General features: G+C 40.2%; 1 protein-coding gene across 3 annotated transcripts in view; it reads left to right on the plus strand.

Annotated features, from left to right (window-relative positions):
* mipol1 (mirror-image polydactyly 1) overlaps nucleotides 1-17983 on the plus strand; it is a 413402-nt gene that overhangs the window by 173618 nt on the left and 221801 nt on the right. For all 3 annotated transcript variants that reach the window (XM_043697843.1, XM_043697844.1, XM_043697845.1), the window contains 2 exons: nucleotides 77-209; nucleotides 1070-1175. In XM_043697843.1, coding sequence (XP_043553778.1) covers nucleotides 77-209; nucleotides 1070-1175 — 239 coding nt within the window. The remainder of the gene's footprint in view (nucleotides 1-76; nucleotides 210-1069; nucleotides 1176-17983) is intronic.

Consider the following 17983-nt stretch of genomic DNA (forward strand, 5'->3'; position numbering starts at 1 on the left):
GCCCCTAAACTAAATTTGTGCATTCAAGTGAACTTTGAGCCTCACTAAATGATTTCTCTTTGATTTTTGACAGCAGAGCAGAAAACGGAGATAGTAATACACAAGATGACCCTTTTACCTCAGGTCAAGTTACCAAACTCTTAAATGATAACAGGAGAGTAACATTCCTATTAAAAGAGTTGAATGCTGTGGCAGAATCTAATAAAAAGGTATGTTCTTAAAAGTTTAGATTGCTTAATTATACTTTGTGGCATTCATGCTTACATTTAATGCTGTACGTGTCTTGCTATTTCAAGACAATTGTCTTTGTTACGTATAAATAAGAAATTGATAAATCTATCTTTAAATGCTATATTTTGATTTTTGCCAATCTGTCAAAGGACAAATGCTACATTTTCAGTTTTCGTTTTTGTGAAATTATTCACAGGATGATAATCACTGCGATTTCATTGCAGCTAATGTCTGCCACTTATATAATAGTTAACAAAGATGCCTCCAGATCTTGATAAACAAAGAGGGTTTTTAATTTTGAACTTTTGAATTTTAAGTTATCTGTTCCAAACAATGCAAACATGCTTCTAAATATAGGTTTCTATATCGCAAGGACAATTTTCATGTAGCTCCACAGATTGGACTAGGATATACCATGAATTCAAATATTTGTTTCATTTTGGACCGATATGAGCACACCTTTGAAAAAAAGTCCTACTTAGTTTGCAGAAAATTCCTTGTTTCGTATCTTTTGATTGATCTGATGTAAAATTGTAAAATTAATAATTTGTACTGCATAACTGATGGTAAAATATTTTTATTTATAGATTTCTCATTTCAGTGGATAGCTAATGAATGTTATTTAATGCTGTGGGATATCTGCATGTTTATTGAGGGTAAAAGTTGTGCACGAATAGTTGTGTTTAATTATTGATATTGTTATAGCCTTCAGAAATACTCTAATTTTTGCATGCATCCCATGAAGGCTACTAGCTTCAAATATTGTTGATCTATAATCAAAAATAGTATGCGTGGCTTGACCTTAAATATATACAACATAATGTGTTTATACTTTTAGCTTCAGGATAAACTGTCAGAAAAAGAGCATGAATTGGAAATTTTAAAGCTTGACACTGAATTACAAGAAAAAGCAGCAGAAGCCAAAATAGCTGAAAAGGCTACAGGTACTTTTTTTTTGCATGCAGTTTCAGTGGTTTTGTGTTTCACTTATAAGAAACATTGCAATTTGATGCTACTGAACATGAACTGTATTTGCCAAAGGTGTGAGGATTTCAAGTTTGTAACGTATTTAAGTGACATATGAAATGAGTAATTCCTGGAGTTCAGTGCTAGCATGCTGGACAGCTTTACTTGAATGCATACTGATATTGACATTAAATGCATTGTTAACACCATGTCAGTTTAATCACAAAAGAAGCTGTTTGTTTTGTTGAAAGGCCTTGAGTCAACATGGGAGAATAATGATTACCAGTGCCTTTACCTTCCATCCAGCAGTTCAAACATTGCTTATTGTTTTAACTGGTTCAAAGCATCACAACATCAATTGTTTAGGTGTACACACAACTATCTACAACTCAACCCATTCTTTCAGAAGTCCCAGCCCATGTGCCAACAAATGACCAGTTAAAGCAAGCTTTTGTAGTTCAAATGTAATTGTTTTATAACCCCACTTGATATACCAAGGAAGGCAAGATCTTATTTCATCATACGTGTTTGCCTGGCATGTCATGATAATAGTTTAGCTTTTACTAAGTGTTGGTAAAAGATAAATTGATCAGTTGCTTTTTATTTTTGGAGTGTCTCTCTACTGCTGAATCCTGCATCAAAAGCATGTGCACTTCAATATGCACAAACAATGTTGTACTCACAAATGACATGACATGTACATTCTGTGTGGTGACACAGTATCTTGACATCTCTGTTTCCATTTCTTTGGATAGGTTGACCACCAATATCCACTACAAATCCATTGACACCAACGGTTACCTTGACTATACATCCTCACACCCTGCTTCCTGTAAAGTCTCTGAACCATTCTCCTCTGACTCCATCATATCTCTTCTGATGATGTCAACTTTGAGATGGGGGCATCCAAAGTGCCTTCAACATTTCTTCCTCACCAGGATTTCTCACCAATATGGTTGATATGGCCTTCAGCCGTGCCTGACCCATTTCTTGCACTTCGGGCCTCACCCCCTCTCTCTCCCACAACTGCAATGCCATCCCCTGACCTCATCTAACATCCCACCTGCATACACATCCAAAGAATCATTAGCCGCCATTTCCACCACTTCCAGTGGGAAGCCACCGCCAGACAGACATTCTCCTCTCCTTCTTGTCAGCCTTTTGCAGGGTCCATTCCCTCTGGGACATCTTAGCCCATTCCTCCTCCACTCCTCACACCCTCATGGCACATTCCATTGCAATCACAGAAGGAGTACCATCTGCCCTTTTACTTCCTTTCTTAGAGTCATAGAGATGTACAGCACAGAAACAGACCCTTCTGTCCAACTCGTCCATGCCGACCAGATAGCCCAGCCCAATCTAGTCCCACCTGCCAACACCCAGCCCACATCCTTCCAAACCCTTGCTGTTTATGTACCCATTCAGGTGCCTATTAAATGTTGCAATTGTACTAGCCTCCACCACTTCCTTTGGCAGCCCATTCCACACACGCGCCACGTTCTGCGTGAAAAAGTTTCCCCTTAGGTCTCTTTTATATCCTTCCCCTCTCACTCTAAACCTATGCCCTCTAGTTCTGGACTCCCGCACTCCAGGAAAAAGACCTTGTCTATTCACCCTATCTATGCCTCTCATGATTTCATAAACCTCTATAAGGTCACCCTTCAGCCTCCGGCACTCCTCGGAAAAACAGCCCTAGCCTATTCAACTTCTGCCGATAGCTCAAATCCTCCAACCCTGGCAAAATCCTTGTAAATCTTTTCTGAACCCTTTCAAGTTTCACAACATCTTTCCGATAGGAAGGAGACTAGAACTGCATGCTGTACAGGACATTGGTTAGGCAACTGTTGGCATATTGAATGCAGTTCTGGTCTCCTTCCTATCGGAAAGATGTTGTGAAACTTGAAAGGGCTCAGAAAGGATTTACAAGGATGTTGCCAGGGTTAGAGGATTTGAGCTATAGGGAGAGGCTGAACAGGCTGGGGCTGTTTTCCCTGGAGCGTCGGAGGCTGAGGGGTGACCTTATAGAGGTTTACAAAATATGAGGGGCAAGGATAGGGTAAATAAGCAAAGTCTTTTCCCTGGGGTTGGAGAGTCCAGAACAAGAGAGCATAGATTTAGGGTGAGAGGGGAAAGATATAAAAGAGATCTACGGGGCAACTGTTTCACACAGAGGGTGGTACATGTATGGAATGAGCTGCCAGAGGAAGTGGTGGAGTCTGGTACAATTGTAATATTTAAGAGGCATTTGGATGGGTATATGAATAAGAAAGGTTTGGAGGGATGTGGGCCAGGTGCTGGCAGATGGGACTACATTGGGTTGGGATACCTGGTCGGCTGGACCAAAGGGTCTGTTCCCATGCTGTACATCTCTATGACTCTATACCAAACACCTTCTTTATTATCCTATCACTATCCTATCTACCTGCCTCTCTACTTTCAAGGAGCAATGAACCTGCACTCCAACGTGTCTTTGTTCAGCAACATTCCCTAGGTGTATAAGTCCTGCTAAGATTTGCTTTCCCAAAATGCAGCACCTTGCAATTATCTAAATTAAACTTCATCTGCCACTCAGTCCATTGGCTCTTCTGATCAAGACCCAGTTGTATTCCTAAGTAACCTTCTTCGCTGTCCAATTTTGGTGTCATCTGCAAACTTACTAACTCAACCTCTTAAACTCACATCCAAATCATTTCCATAAATGATGAAAAGTAGTGGACCCAGCACCAATCCTTGTGGCACTCCACTGGTCACAGGCCTCCAATCTGAAAAACAACCCTTTACCACCATCCTCTGTCTTCCACTTTTGAGCCAGTTTTGTATCCAAATGGCTAGTTCTCCCTGTATTCCATGAGACCTAACCTTGTCACCCAGTCTCCCATGGGGAACCGTGTCGAATGCCTTACTGAAGTCCATACAGATCCCATCTCCTGCTCTGCCCTGATCAAACCTCTTTGTTACTTCTTCAAAAAACTCAATCGTGTTTGTGAGACATGATTTCCCACGCACAAAGTCATGTTGACTATCCCTAATCAGTCCTTGCCTTTCCAAATACATGTACATCTTGTCGCTATCCAAGGCCCCGGACACACCTTCTAGGTGAAGTAGTGATTTACCTGCACATCATTCAATCTAGGCGAAGTGAGGACTGCAGATGCTGGAGATCAGAGTCAAGATTAGAGTGGTGCTGGAAAGCACAGCAAGTCAGTTCAGCATCCAAGGAGTCTGAAAATCGACATTTCGGGCAAAAGCCCTTCATCAAGCACCACTCTAATCTTGACTCATCGTTCAATCTAGTCTACTGTATTTGCTGCTCACAATGTAGTCTCTTCTACAATGGGGAGACAAAACACAGACTAGGTGACTGCTTTGCAGAACACCTACGTCCTGTCCGTAAAAATGACACTGAGCTTCTGGTTTACTGCCACTTCAGTACAACTTTAAGTTGCCTGATCAACATCTCTGTTTTGAACTTGCTACAGTGCTGCAGCAAAGCTCAGCACAAACTGGGAGAACAACACCTCCTTTTCCACTTGGAGACTTTGCAACCTTCTGGGCTCAATATTAAGTTCAATAATTTTTGGACTTCAGCAGCATCTCCCATACTAACCCCAGCACACCTGGCCTTGACATCACATGGGCTGCTATCACAAACAACCCATTGTCAGCTGCTAACCATCCCCATGAATGGATATTATTTCTCCCAGGCTGACCTTTACACATTCCTTTGTTTGCTCAACTGTTTTTTTCTCTCTCTTTCTCTGGGCTTCATTTACTGTTGCCTCTCCTCCCAAACCTGTAACAAACACAGAGTAAACTTTTTATTAACTGGTATCTGTGAGACCAGAAGTGTCGGTTGGTCAAATATTCCAATTGATCAAGTGGTCCACATAGACACACACTAAGTAATAGGAACATAACGCAGTGGTCATACCCATCACTGTTATACTTTATTTACAGCATAAATTACTTAAATACTAACGCAACTTTGCTTTAAATAAAACTTAATAACAGCCTTCTTACTGCACCATCGATTGGCTATGTGGAGATCATGATAATACAGTGAACTTCTGGTATTTCAGATTAATAATTTTTGCTCGTTTATCAAGATGGCCAGTTCATAAGTTGCTAGTTAAAACAAAGTTTGCCGTACCAACATTTTCCTAGCTACAAACAGTCCTGAAGAAGGGTCACTGGAACCAAACATTAACTCTGCTTTCTCTCCACAGATGCTGCCAGACCTGCTGAGTTTTTCAAGCAATTTCTGATTTTGTTTCTGACTTCTAGCATCTGCAGTTCTTTAGTTTTTATCTTATTTTGATGCTACATAAATTCTAGATTAATAAAAGTATAACTGATTACATGGACATTAGTCCTGTTAAAATTCACTTCAACAAGATGATTTGATTAGCTTCTGAAACCTAAACCTCTGGAAAATTAGTTTCCTTGCAAAATTCTATTAATTCTGCAATGGTTCCTGCAGATCGGAAGGTTGCAAACCTATAATCCAAGAGTTCAAAAGACGAAGATATGAAACAAGGAAGTGAAGGCCTGTTAGGCTGATAACTATAGTTGTGTTAGCTGGATGGGTAGTTTACAAAGCAGAGAGTCACCTGCAAGTGTGGGTTCCCTTCCCACGCTGGCTGAGATAATTATGAAGGTCTCTACTTCTTAAACTATCTGCTTGCCTGAGGTTTGGTGACCCTCAAAGTAAACCACCACCAGTTGTCTGTCTTTAATAAAAGAGTAGCCCTATAGTCTGGCAAGCAACGGCAACTTTACCTTTATTATTGAATTAGACGAAGAAAGTATATGACTGTGACAGATGTGAATGCTTCACTGGTCCCTAAGTTATTTAAAATAATGGACAAATGAGGGTCATGGTTTGAAATAGTTGGGTGTTTGGCCCAAATGCCTTGCAATCTTTGATGATAACAGTCTTTCTCCTTTCCATGGAGTGATGTAAGGAAACTCATGGCCTTCTCCTAAGAAGGTGGTGGCTTGCTTTCCTCAATCATGCTGCTTTCTCTATAACTACCTCTGTTGATGTACCTTATTTTGGGGCTGGCTGTATATGCTGTTTCAATCAACTGTCTAAACTACCTCAGCCAATGACCACGAGCAAGTACTCAAGATGTCAGGATGACCCTTGCAGTAGATCAACATGTGGAGTGATTGAGGAGAAGATAGAGATAATGTCAGTTATGTCTAATAAGAAGAATAGGTAGGGCTAGGTTAATTTACGTAGCTAAACTATTTGTCTGAAATGTGTTTATTTCAATGGAGAGTGTGTTGACAGGTAAGGTAGATGAGCAGAGAGCCTAGATTAGTATAGAGAACTACAATGCTGTAGCATTGCAGAAATTTGGTTGAGAGAAGGGTAGGATTGGCCCTTCAATATGCCAGGGTTTAGATGTTTCAGGCAAGATAGAGAAGGATGTAAAAAGAGTATGTAGGAGCTGCATTCGTGATCAAGGAGATTTTCGTAGCTCCACAAAGAAAGGACACCTTGGAGGCTCATCCAATGAGGCCAGATGAGTAAAAGGAAAAGAAAGATGCAATTACTATGATGGGGTTATACATAGGCCTCCCAATAGCCAGTGGGAGATGGAGGAACGGATATGTAAGCAGGTCATGGAAAGATGTAAAATCAGCAGGGTTGTTGCAGTGGATGATTTTTAACTTCCTCAATATTGACTGGGGCTTCCTCAAGTGCAAGCAGCTTAGATGAGGCACAATTTGTGAGGTACATCCAGGAGGGTTTCTTGAAACAATATAGACTTATTCCAACTAGGGAAGGAGCTATACTATACCTTTCATTAAGGAATGAGCCTGGAATGATAGCTTCGCTGGGGGAGCAGTTTGGGAATAGTGATCATAATTTTGTAAGCTTTAGGATAGTTATGGAAAAGAATAAGAGTAGTCCTTGAATGAAAGCCGTAAATTTGGGGAAAGCTAATTATAACAGTATTAGGCAAGAACTGGAAAATTAAATTGGGGTGGCTGTTTGAGAGTAAATCCACATCTGGCATATGGGAGTCTCTTAAAGGCCACTTGATCCCCTTTCAGGATCAGCATGTTCTTGTGAGGATGAAAGATAAGGATGGTAAGATTCGGGATCCTGGATGATGAGATGTTAAAAGTTTAGTTAAAAAAAAGTTACGGAAACTGAAACCAATCAAGGCCCTTGAATACTTTACAGGAAGCAGGAAGGAAATTAAACAAGGAATTCAGAGGGCCAAAAGAGGCCGTGAATGTTCATGCAATTAGGATTTGCCAAGTAGGATTAAGAAAAATCCCAAGTTATTTAATGCAAATATTAGAAGCAAGAGGGTAGTTAGGGAAAAGAGTAGGTCCACTCAAGGACAGAGGAGGGAATTTATGCATGGAGCCGGAGCAAGTGGATGAGGTCCTTAATGAGTACTTCACATCAGTATTCATCAAAGAGAAGAATATGGATGATGGTAAGGTGAGAGAGGGATATGTTGATATTCTAGGGCATGTTGATATTAAGGAAGAGGAGATGTTGGGTGGCTTGAAAAGTATTAAGGTAGGTAGGTCCCCCGTAGCTGATTGCATCTGCCCCAGCAAGGCCAGGGAGGAAATTACTGCGGCCATCACAGAGATCTTTGTATCTTCTATAGCCACAGACCAGGTCCCAGAATATTGGAGAATAGCCAATGTTGATCCTTTGTTTAAGAAGGGCAACAGGGATGATCCAGGAAAATATAGGCTTGTAGCCTTGTATCATTGGTAGAAAAATTATTGGAGAAGATTTTTAGGGACAGGTTTTATTTGAATTTGGAAAGGAATGGAATTAATTGGGATAGTCAGCATAGCTTTGGGAAAGGTCTTGTCTCAAATGTGATTCCATTGTTTAAGGAAGTGGCGAAGGTGATTGATGAGGCTCGGGCTTTTGCCTACATGGATTTTACTAGACCCTTATGGTAGACTGGTCCAGAAGATTAAGTCATATGGGATCCATGGTGAGTTAGTCAGCTGGATACAAAACTGGTCATAGAAGACAGAGAATAGTTGTGGAGGGGTGTTTTCCTGACAAGTAGTTTATGAACAGTGTGTTCTGCAAGGATCAGTGTGAACGACGTCTATCATTTGTAATATGTATAAGTGATTTGGATGAAAATATAGGTATCCTGATTAGTAAGTTTGCGTACGTAATGGACATTGGTGGAGTTGTGGATATTGTGGAAGGTTGTCAAAAGATACAACATGATATAGATCAGTTGCAAAGTTGGGCAGAGAAATGGCAGAAGGAGTTTAATCTGGACAAGTGTAAGGTAATGCATTTTGAACGCTCAGATGCAAGAGGAAGCAGTAAATGGCAGGACCATTAGGAGCTTTGATATTCAGAAGGATCTTGGGTCCATAGTTCCCTGAAAGTGGCAATATAAGTGGATAAGGTAGTAAAGAAGGCATACAGCTTTCATTGGGCGAAAGTGAGGACTGCAGATGCTGAAGAAGAGCTGATGAAGGGCTCCTGCCCGAAATGTCGATTTTCCTATTCCTTGGATGCTACCTGACCTGCTGTACTTTTCCAGCACCACTCTAATCTTGATACAGCTTTCATTGGTCAGGGCATTGAGAATGAACGTTTGCAGATATAAAAAACATTTGTGATAGTCACATTTAGAATATTGTGTGCAGTTCTGATCACCACACTTTAGAAATGCTGTGAAGGCTTTAGAGAGGGTGGAAAAGAGGTTTACAAGGATATTGCTTGGGATGCATTAGCCAAAAGGAGCAGTTGGACAAACTTGAATTATTTGCATTAAACTATCGGAGGCCAAGGGGTAACCTGATAAAAGTATATAAAATTATGAGAGGCACAGATAGGGTTTCCCAGGTTGGAAATGTCAAATATTAGGGATTTAAGGTGAGAGAGGAGAAGTTGAAAGAAAATATTACGCAGAGTATGGTAGGTGCCTGGAAGGTGTTGCTAAGTGGTAGAAGTAGATGCAATGGCAACTTTTAAGAGACATTTAGACAAAAATGTGAACAGGCAGAGAATAGAGGGGTACGGACCATGTGCAGGCAGATAAAATTAGTTTTGAATGGCATTATGATTGGCATGGATATGGGCTGAAGGATCTGTTCCTGTGCTGGACTGATCTTTGTTTCTTGCAAAGTATATTGTGTCTGACTAATTTATTTGAGTTTTTTTGAGAAAGTTTCAATCAGAATATAGTGAACCAGGAGGAGAGTTGTACTTGGATTTCCAGCAGGTGTTTGGCACAGTACCTCAAAACATTAAGTCATTAAATAAGAGCCCACAATGTTGGAGATAATATATTGGCATGGATAGAGAATTGGTTAATGGATAGGAAACAGCAAATGGTGATAAGGGATTCTTTGCAGTATGTAGGTCTGTAACCAGTGGGGTTCCACAGTTATCAATTCTGGAACCTCAGCTGTTTACAGTATATATTAATGATTTGGAGGAAGGAAACAAATGTACTGTAGCCAGGTTGGCAAACAGCACAAAAATAGATGGAAAGGCAAGTTGCGAAGAGGATACAAATAGGTTGCAGAGAAATATTGATAGATGCAGTAAGTAGGCAAAAGCATATAATGTGGACAAATGTAAAGTTGTAAATTTCGAGGGGAGAATAAAAGAACAGTATTATTTAAATGGAGAAAAGTTGCAGAAAGCTGCAGCACAAAGGAACTTGTGGGTACTTGTGCATGAAACACAGAAAGCTAGCACACAGGTGCATTAGATAATCAGGAATGTGATTTCAAGAGGGTTGAAGCATAATAGGAGGGAAGTCTTACTTTAACTGTACAAGATGCTGGTGAAAACACACCTGGAGTACTGTGAGCAGTTTCAGTCCCCTTATTTAAGGAAAAATATAATTTAAAAGGAGGCAATTCAGAGATGGTTCATTAGGATGATTTTACAAGTAAAGGCTAAAGAGATTGCGACTCTACTCACTGGAGTTTAGATGAAAGGTGATCTCATTGAAACATATAGGAGAAAGGGTTAACAGGGTATATGTTGAGAGAATGTTTCCCCTCATGGAAGAGTCTATAAGTAAAGGGCATAGTCCCAAAATTAATGCGCAACAGTTTAAGACTGAGATGGAAGGAATTTCTTCTCTGAGGGAGTTGTGAGTCTTCGAAGTTCCTTGAAACAGAGAGCTGTGGGGGTAGAGTCCTTGTGTACATTTAAGACTGAGATAGATTCTTGATCAGTTGGGGAAGCAATCAAGGGTTATGGCGAAAATGCAGTAAAGTGGATATGAACAATGTTGGGATCAGATGTACAGAGTTAAAAATCACACAACACCAGGTTACAGTCCAATACATCATAGGACACAGAATCTTATATCCTACAACCACCTGATGAAGGAGCAGTGCTCCAAAAGCTAGTGCTTCCAAATAAACCTGTTGGACTATAACCTGGTGTTGTGTGATTTTTAACTTTGTACACTCCAGTCCAACACCGGCATCTCCAAATCGGGATCCAATGTGATTCTATTAACTGGCGGAGCAGACTCGAGGTACCGAATGTTCCTATTTCTCATCATCTTATGAAACCTAGGAATAATCATAATTTGATCATTTCTGCTTTGCTTCTGGATGTAAGTTTTAAAAGCATGATTGCACAGTGCTCCACATAGCCACAACTGCAAACAATTATTATAGAACCTGCTTGCCATTTGAAACACTCTATAAATGTTTAATGTTTCATTTTGGATTTTTCCCCCATTGTTGCAATCACTTTGAATTCTCAAAAAAAAAATTTAATCCTCTGCTACAAAAGGAATATTGGAAATAAATGAGATAGAAATTAAACTTAAGTAGCCATGCTATGAGTTAAGTATAAAGTACTGGGATGTGTAATCGGACAGAAATGATATCAACTTGGTAGTTTGTTATGGAGAAAGTTGTAAAGGATGGGGAAGCGGATTATCAAGGTAAAACTAGATTTCAAATTTAAATCTGAAGAGCTGAAGTTGTCAGCGAGCATTCATGATATATTTTCATCTTGCAACTGATTACATATAATCTATGGCACTAATGCAATTCTTGAGCAACATAAAAGAGATGGTACTGACCTCTCCATTTTTAATAGTGAAATACCAGTGTTATTGTGTGATGTTTCCTATAAAAATGCGTTTATTAGTCCTTGGACCACTGAGATGGCAACCCTGCAGGGTGTGGTTCCTCAACCAGTAGAAAGTGAGACCTGCTAAGAGACACTTTTTCTGGTTTCCTCATTTGGGATGAGCAGGGGATGTCCTGCAGTGGACTGCCCAAAAGTATATCTGTTCGAACATACTTGCTCAATGACCTTCATGCATCTGTTGCTTGTTCATAAATTCTTGACAAAAGACTTACTACAGCTGTGAATCTGTCACCAATTCTACTTCAACGCAGGATTGGCAACAGGATCCTAGTGGATACCTGCACGTGACTTGGTTCACCATGATTTTGACAGGTTGACAGTCACACTTCGTTGTTGATATAAATAGTGATGGCTGGAGCTACCTTGCTGCAGTCTTCATCCACCTTTGAAGCCAGCGACGACACGTCCAATCCACACTCTGAACTTGTTGTCATGGGTGACCTTGTTGGGAGCAAGAAACTTCTGACAGCATAGTTCAAGAGAAAACTGAGGCAGGCAAGCTCCTCTAGCATATCAAGATGGTGATCTCCAGAAAGTATACTAAAATAAGATTACGACAATAGAGACGTACAATCTAATGCAAAGAGACTTACATTTATCAAGTAATTGCATTGAATCAAGGTAGATGAGGTGTCCAAAATACACACGGCATTCACAAGCAATGAAACTGAAACCTGTTTCAGAGAAAGGTTTTGATCTGTAATGGGGCACTGATCGCTGAAAATGAGCTGAGGCACAAAGCATGAACACTGATAGCTATGTGAACTGCTTTATAAACTGAGTGGAATGTTTAGACTTCAGTAAGACTCAATTGGATGCAAAGGCATCAAGAAAAGCAGCACAGTTCAACTATATGCAAGAGCAGTAACCTATAGGGATAGGCAAAATGATAGATACCAAAACAAACAGCGTAGAATTTGTGCTCAGCTAAACAGTGAAATAAGTCATAAAGCTTAAATGAAGCTCTGAATTAAATATAGATGTGGTGAAGTAGGGCTCCTGAGCCGGGGCTCATCTGCTCTGACCACCTTTCCTTTCCTTTTATTTTCTCTTTTTTTTAATAGATATTTTTATTAGAAATTTAACATTTTTCCAAGTTTACAAAAATAAATAAAACTCTCAAGTACAAACATTGATATACAATTAAATCTTAAATATATAATCACCAAAATTTAACAAAAGAAAAATACCGAGAAAAAAAAGCAAAATTCAACTAACTACTAATCTAACCTACAACTAACCAGAGTGTATATTTAAGTCTCTTACATTATTCAAATAAGAGAAAGAGAAAAAAAAACAACAGATAACACAGAAATTGGGTAGTGAGATACATGCTCGGAATGTGATAACATCAAATGTAACAAAACCCGTGTTCGTGCGGGATTCCTCTCCTAAGGGGCCCCGGACCAGCCAGGTTCGTAATCTCAATTAAATAAAAGCCCTAGTCAGGATAGCCGAAATATCTGTATTCATATAATTCAAGAAGGGCTGCCATATTTTATAAAATAATTCGGTCTTTCGGTGCACCATATTTGTAAGGATGTCAAGGGGAATATATTCCATAATTAATCTGTGCCAATTTGAAAGTCCGGGGGGCCCTCAGCCACCCAGTTTACCAAAATATTTTTCCTTGCACAGAAAGAGAGAATAGAAAATAGTCTCTTCCCGTGCATATCCAGGGAAGGAAAGTTCGAAAAGCCCAAAAGGAGAGATACAGGTTCCACTTTAGTTTCCGTTCCTAAAATTTCTGTCAGGGTACTTGCTACTTTAGTCCAGTATCTACGGATCTTATGACAGGTCCATAGGCAATGTACAAGAGTGCCCACCTCTATTTTACATTTGAGACACATTGGAGATGCTCCTGCCTTAAATTTTGCCTATCGATCCGGTACTATATGGGCCCTATGAAGTATCTTCAGCTGGATAGCTTGGGTTCTGTTACAAATGGTGATTCTTCTGGCGTTTTCCCAAATGTCATTCCACGTTTCTATAGAGATTTCTAGTCGCAATTCCTGATCCCATGTTTTAAGCAGATTGTCCATATCTCCCGATACTTCATCATGTAGTAAATGATAAATAGTACTGATGGAGGATACCCCCATTGGTCGTAGTACTTTACATTCTCTATCTGATTTATAAAGACTGTCAAATAACTTAGTCTTCTTCTATATATAGTCTCGAATTTGGAAGTATCGATAGAGGTCTCCATTAGGTAATCCGAATTTTTGACGTAGCTGTTCAAAAGACATCAGGACACCATCTTTAAATAGGTCCCCTTGACATGAGATACCCCTGGATCTCCAGAGTTTAAAAGTGGCATTTGTAAACCCCGGTTGGAATCCCCATGCTCCCACTATCAGCGCATAGGGGGATGTTTTATGTGAGTTGCCCTCATTTTGCCGCATTATATTCCAAGCTTTAATTGTGTTTAGTATTATAGGGTTTTTACAGTGATCCGTAATGATTTTCCTCTTGTCTGAAAATAAAAGGTTAATAAGTGGGCATTTTACTTGAGAAGCCTCGATATCCAGCCAGATTGATTGTGGATCAGACAAGACCCAATCAGCTATGTAACTTAAGAGGGAACTCAACTGATATTTCTTAAAATCTGGGAAGTCCAATCCTCCCCTTGCCTGTGGCAGCTCTAGCTTCTTCAGCTTAATGAGGGGCCGAGTATGATTCCAGATAAAGGAACCCAACCAGCCATATAATTTACGTAGTGCCAGCCTCGGCGCATCACCAGAAGCATTCTCATAGGGTATAGGAGACGGGGCAGGACATTCATTTTAATTAGTGCTGTTCTACCCAGCCAGGAAATTGGAAGGTCTCCCCATCGCTGGAGGTCCTGCCTTATCCTTTCCAGTAAATGCACAAAGTTAGCCTTGTATAACTGACCAAATACTGGGGTAGTAAAAATACCTAAATATAAGAAACCCTCCAGGGACCAACGAAAGGGAAAATGGGATCCGTCCATTAAGTGGGGTATCATAGCAAGGCCACCCATTGGCATAGCCTCCGATTTTGAGAAATTAATTTTATAACCTGAGAATGCGCTAAATGTATTAATAACTTGGATTAAGCGAGGTATGGATATCAAAGGATTACTGAGGAATAGAAGAACATCATCTGCATAAAGGGTAATTTTATGTTTACCTGTACCAATCCTTGGGGCCGTTATATTAGGATCAGCCCGTATAGCTTCTGTTAGTGGTTCAATTATTAGCGTAAATAACAATGGCAAGAGAGGACATCCCTGACGGCAGTCCCTATCCACACTGAAACTATCCAAACCTAATCCATTGGTAACCACAACTGCTTTGGGATCACTACACAATGTTGAGACCCATTTGGTAAACACCTTTCCAACGCCAATGTGTAAAACAAATATGACCATTCAACCCTATCGAATGCCTTTTCCGCGTCTAATGAAACTACTACTCCTGGTATCTTTCCCTGATGGCAGGTTTGAATCATATTCAAAACCCTTCTAATATTATTGGATGATCTACAGCCCTTAATAAACCCCGTCTGATCCTCCTTTATGATATGTGGCAGTACCCTTTCTAGTCTCAATGCTAACATTTTAGAAAGGATTTTAAAATCTACATTTAGCAAGGATATTGGTCTGTATGATGTACAATCTTCTGGACCCTTTCCTTTTTTAAGGATAAGAGAGATATTTGCCTCTTTCAGCGAAGGCGGGAGACAGCCCTGACCATATGCATAGTTATACATGTCCATAAGTGGACCAGCCAATATTCCTGTAAATTCTTTATAGAATTCAGCTTGAAAACCATCTGGGCCAGGTGCCTTACCGCTCTGAAGTTGCCCGATTGTGTCAAGTATTTCTTGGACTGTTAGGGGAGCATTTAAGACCGATACCTCTTCTGGAGTTAGGTCCGGAAAGGTCAAATTTTTAAAAAATGATTGCATCCTCCTAGTCCTGTCTTCACAATCCTGCGATTTATATAAATCAGAATAAAATTTTCTAATGATTGCATTAATCTTTTTATGATCATGATTCAAAATACCCGTACTTTCCTTGATAGACTTGATAGTTTGAGGGGCCTTTTTTTTTTGCAAGAAATGCTAAGTATCCACCCGGTTTGTCGCCAAATTCATATAACCTTTGTTTTGCAAATAATATTTCCCTCTTAGTCGTTTGGGTAAGTGTGGTGTTTAGAGCTGTCTTAAGGGCCGTAATCTTTTGCAATTTGATAATAGAAGGTCTATCACCGTATGCTGTTTCAGCTGCTTTTAAGCGAGCTTCGAGCAGACGCTGTTGTTCTCCCTTTAAATCTTTCTGGGTCGCTGAGTAGGAGATGATCAAACCTCGCACGTAAGCTTTGATGGTCTCCCACATCATTGATGGGTGCTAGCCGTACCTAAATTAATTTCTAAAAAAGTTTTAAATTCTTGAGAGAAGTACTTTATAAGTTTACTATCTTTCATTAGGAAGGGGTCCATACGCCAATACCGAGGGGATGTCCCGTTGTTCCTCGCCTTGGTTTCCATATATACAGCAGCGTGGTCGGAAATTGCTATACTACCTATTTTACAGGATGATATGGAATTTAAAAAAAATCGAGGGGACAAAAAACATATCAATTCTGGTATGACATTTATGTGGATTGGAGTAAAAAGAAAAATCTCTGCCCTGTGGATGAAGACATCTCCATACATCTACTCATCCTAATTCTTTGTTCAGATCCACCAATTGTCTAGATCTGGGAGATACTCCTGCAGTACTCTTGGGAATCCTATCTATTTCTGGATCCATAATACAATCAAAGTCTCCCCCTATAATTGTATGACGGGCATCAAAAGCCATCAATTTTGAGAAGGCCTCCGTTATAAATTTAAAGGGGTGTGCCGGGGGCCAGTACAAATTTAAAATCCCATATTCCTCTCCATTTATAAGGGCTTTAATCAAAATATATCGTCCAGATTCGTCTTTTATCTGATTGAGGATTTTGAAAGGGAAATTCTTCCGAACAAGAATAACAGCTCCCCTGCTTTTTGAGCTAAAAGAAGAAAAAAAGGCCTGATCAAATCCACCCTGTCGTAATTTCAAATGTTGTTTATCCAACAGGTGTGTCTCCTGTAGGAGAGCTATATCAACTCTTTCTTTCTTAAGATTTGATAATATTTTCTTCCTTTTGACTGGGGAATTACTCCGCTTGACATTCCAGGTGCACCACTTAACCAACTGATCAACCATAATCATCCTGGCAAATCCGAGACCCCTCGGGCGTGGAAACCCTATCCAGAATATCCCGAACATAGAGCATACAAAATTCACGGAAATAAAGGCTCTCTAGTACATTCACAACAAATAATAAAAAACTATTTCTAAATAATTAAAAAATATAAAACGTATTTAAATAGAGAATTTCCCCCTTGTTCCCAGGGGTGTCACTTCCTTTCCAAAGGTCCATCGTATCCTCTCCCAACCAATGCCCCACCCTTGACCCAGGCGCTCCTAAATAGGATGAGGAGAATTCAGATATAATACAAAGCTAGAGTTAACAGTGAGCACCCTACCCCCACCCACACCAACACCTGGATATATTTGGTAATGTTAATACCATATATAAACATATATAACTATAAAATTACAACCTCAACAAATAATAATTAAATATAATAATATAAAATAACAAGGGAAAACAACCCCGCTGCTAGAGACAGAGATAAAATAGAATAAGGTAACCACCTCTCCAACCAACATTAACTAAACCCCCGGCTTATATACATACACATACATACATACATATATATATATACACACACATACATACATAGAATAATAAAATAAACCCCAAGGGGGGGGGAGAAAATCGTTAAATAGAGAACAAATAAATAAATCCCTCTCCTCACCCCCCAAGATAATATTAAACAGTAAGGTAAGAAAAAAGAAAAAGGAGAGGGGATATAAACCGGAGTGGAGGAAAGGCAAACCAACATCCATTATCTCTTACAATTTATCTCAGAGAGTCCAAAAATTCCTTAGCCTTTTCCGGCGATCCGAAGTTATACACGGATCCTTCATAGTTAAAGCGTAGCGTGGCTGGGTAGCGTAAGGAGTACTGAATATTTAAGTCCCTTAAACACTTCTTCGCCTCATCGAATGCCTTCCTCTTTCGGACCAGAGCTGGGGAAAAGTCCTGGAATAACATGATCTTGGATCCTTTATAGATCATGGCTTGGGAATCTTTTCCAAGATTTCTAGAGGCTTCGAGGAGTTTCTGCCTCTCCTTATAGCTCTGCAGCTGGAACAGGACCGGGCGGGGGCGCTGGTTCGAGCCGGGCCCGCGTATTGTGACCTGGTAGGCCCATTCTACCCTTACCTGGCCTGATCCAGCCTCCAGATTTAAAAGCTGTGGCTGCCACTGCTCGAGAAACGCTGTAAGCTGGCCTTCCTCTTCCCGTTCGGGGGAGCAAACGAATATTTTTTCGACGACCTCGATTATCGAGGTCATCAATATGATTCTCTAACGTCCGGACTCGCTATTCGAGAGTCCGGGCCCGATCCATGGCCGATTGCGCTGTAGTTTCAGAGGTCGCGGCCTTTAACTCTGCCCCTCCAACTCGGCGCTCGATTTCTTTAATGTCTTGGTCGTGCTTTTGCAGCGCGGC

This window comes from Chiloscyllium plagiosum, chromosome 10, assembly GCF_004010195.1.
Source record: "Chiloscyllium plagiosum isolate BGI_BamShark_2017 chromosome 10, ASM401019v2, whole genome shotgun sequence".
Classification (NCBI taxonomy): domain Eukaryota; kingdom Metazoa; phylum Chordata; class Chondrichthyes; order Orectolobiformes; family Hemiscylliidae; genus Chiloscyllium; species Chiloscyllium plagiosum.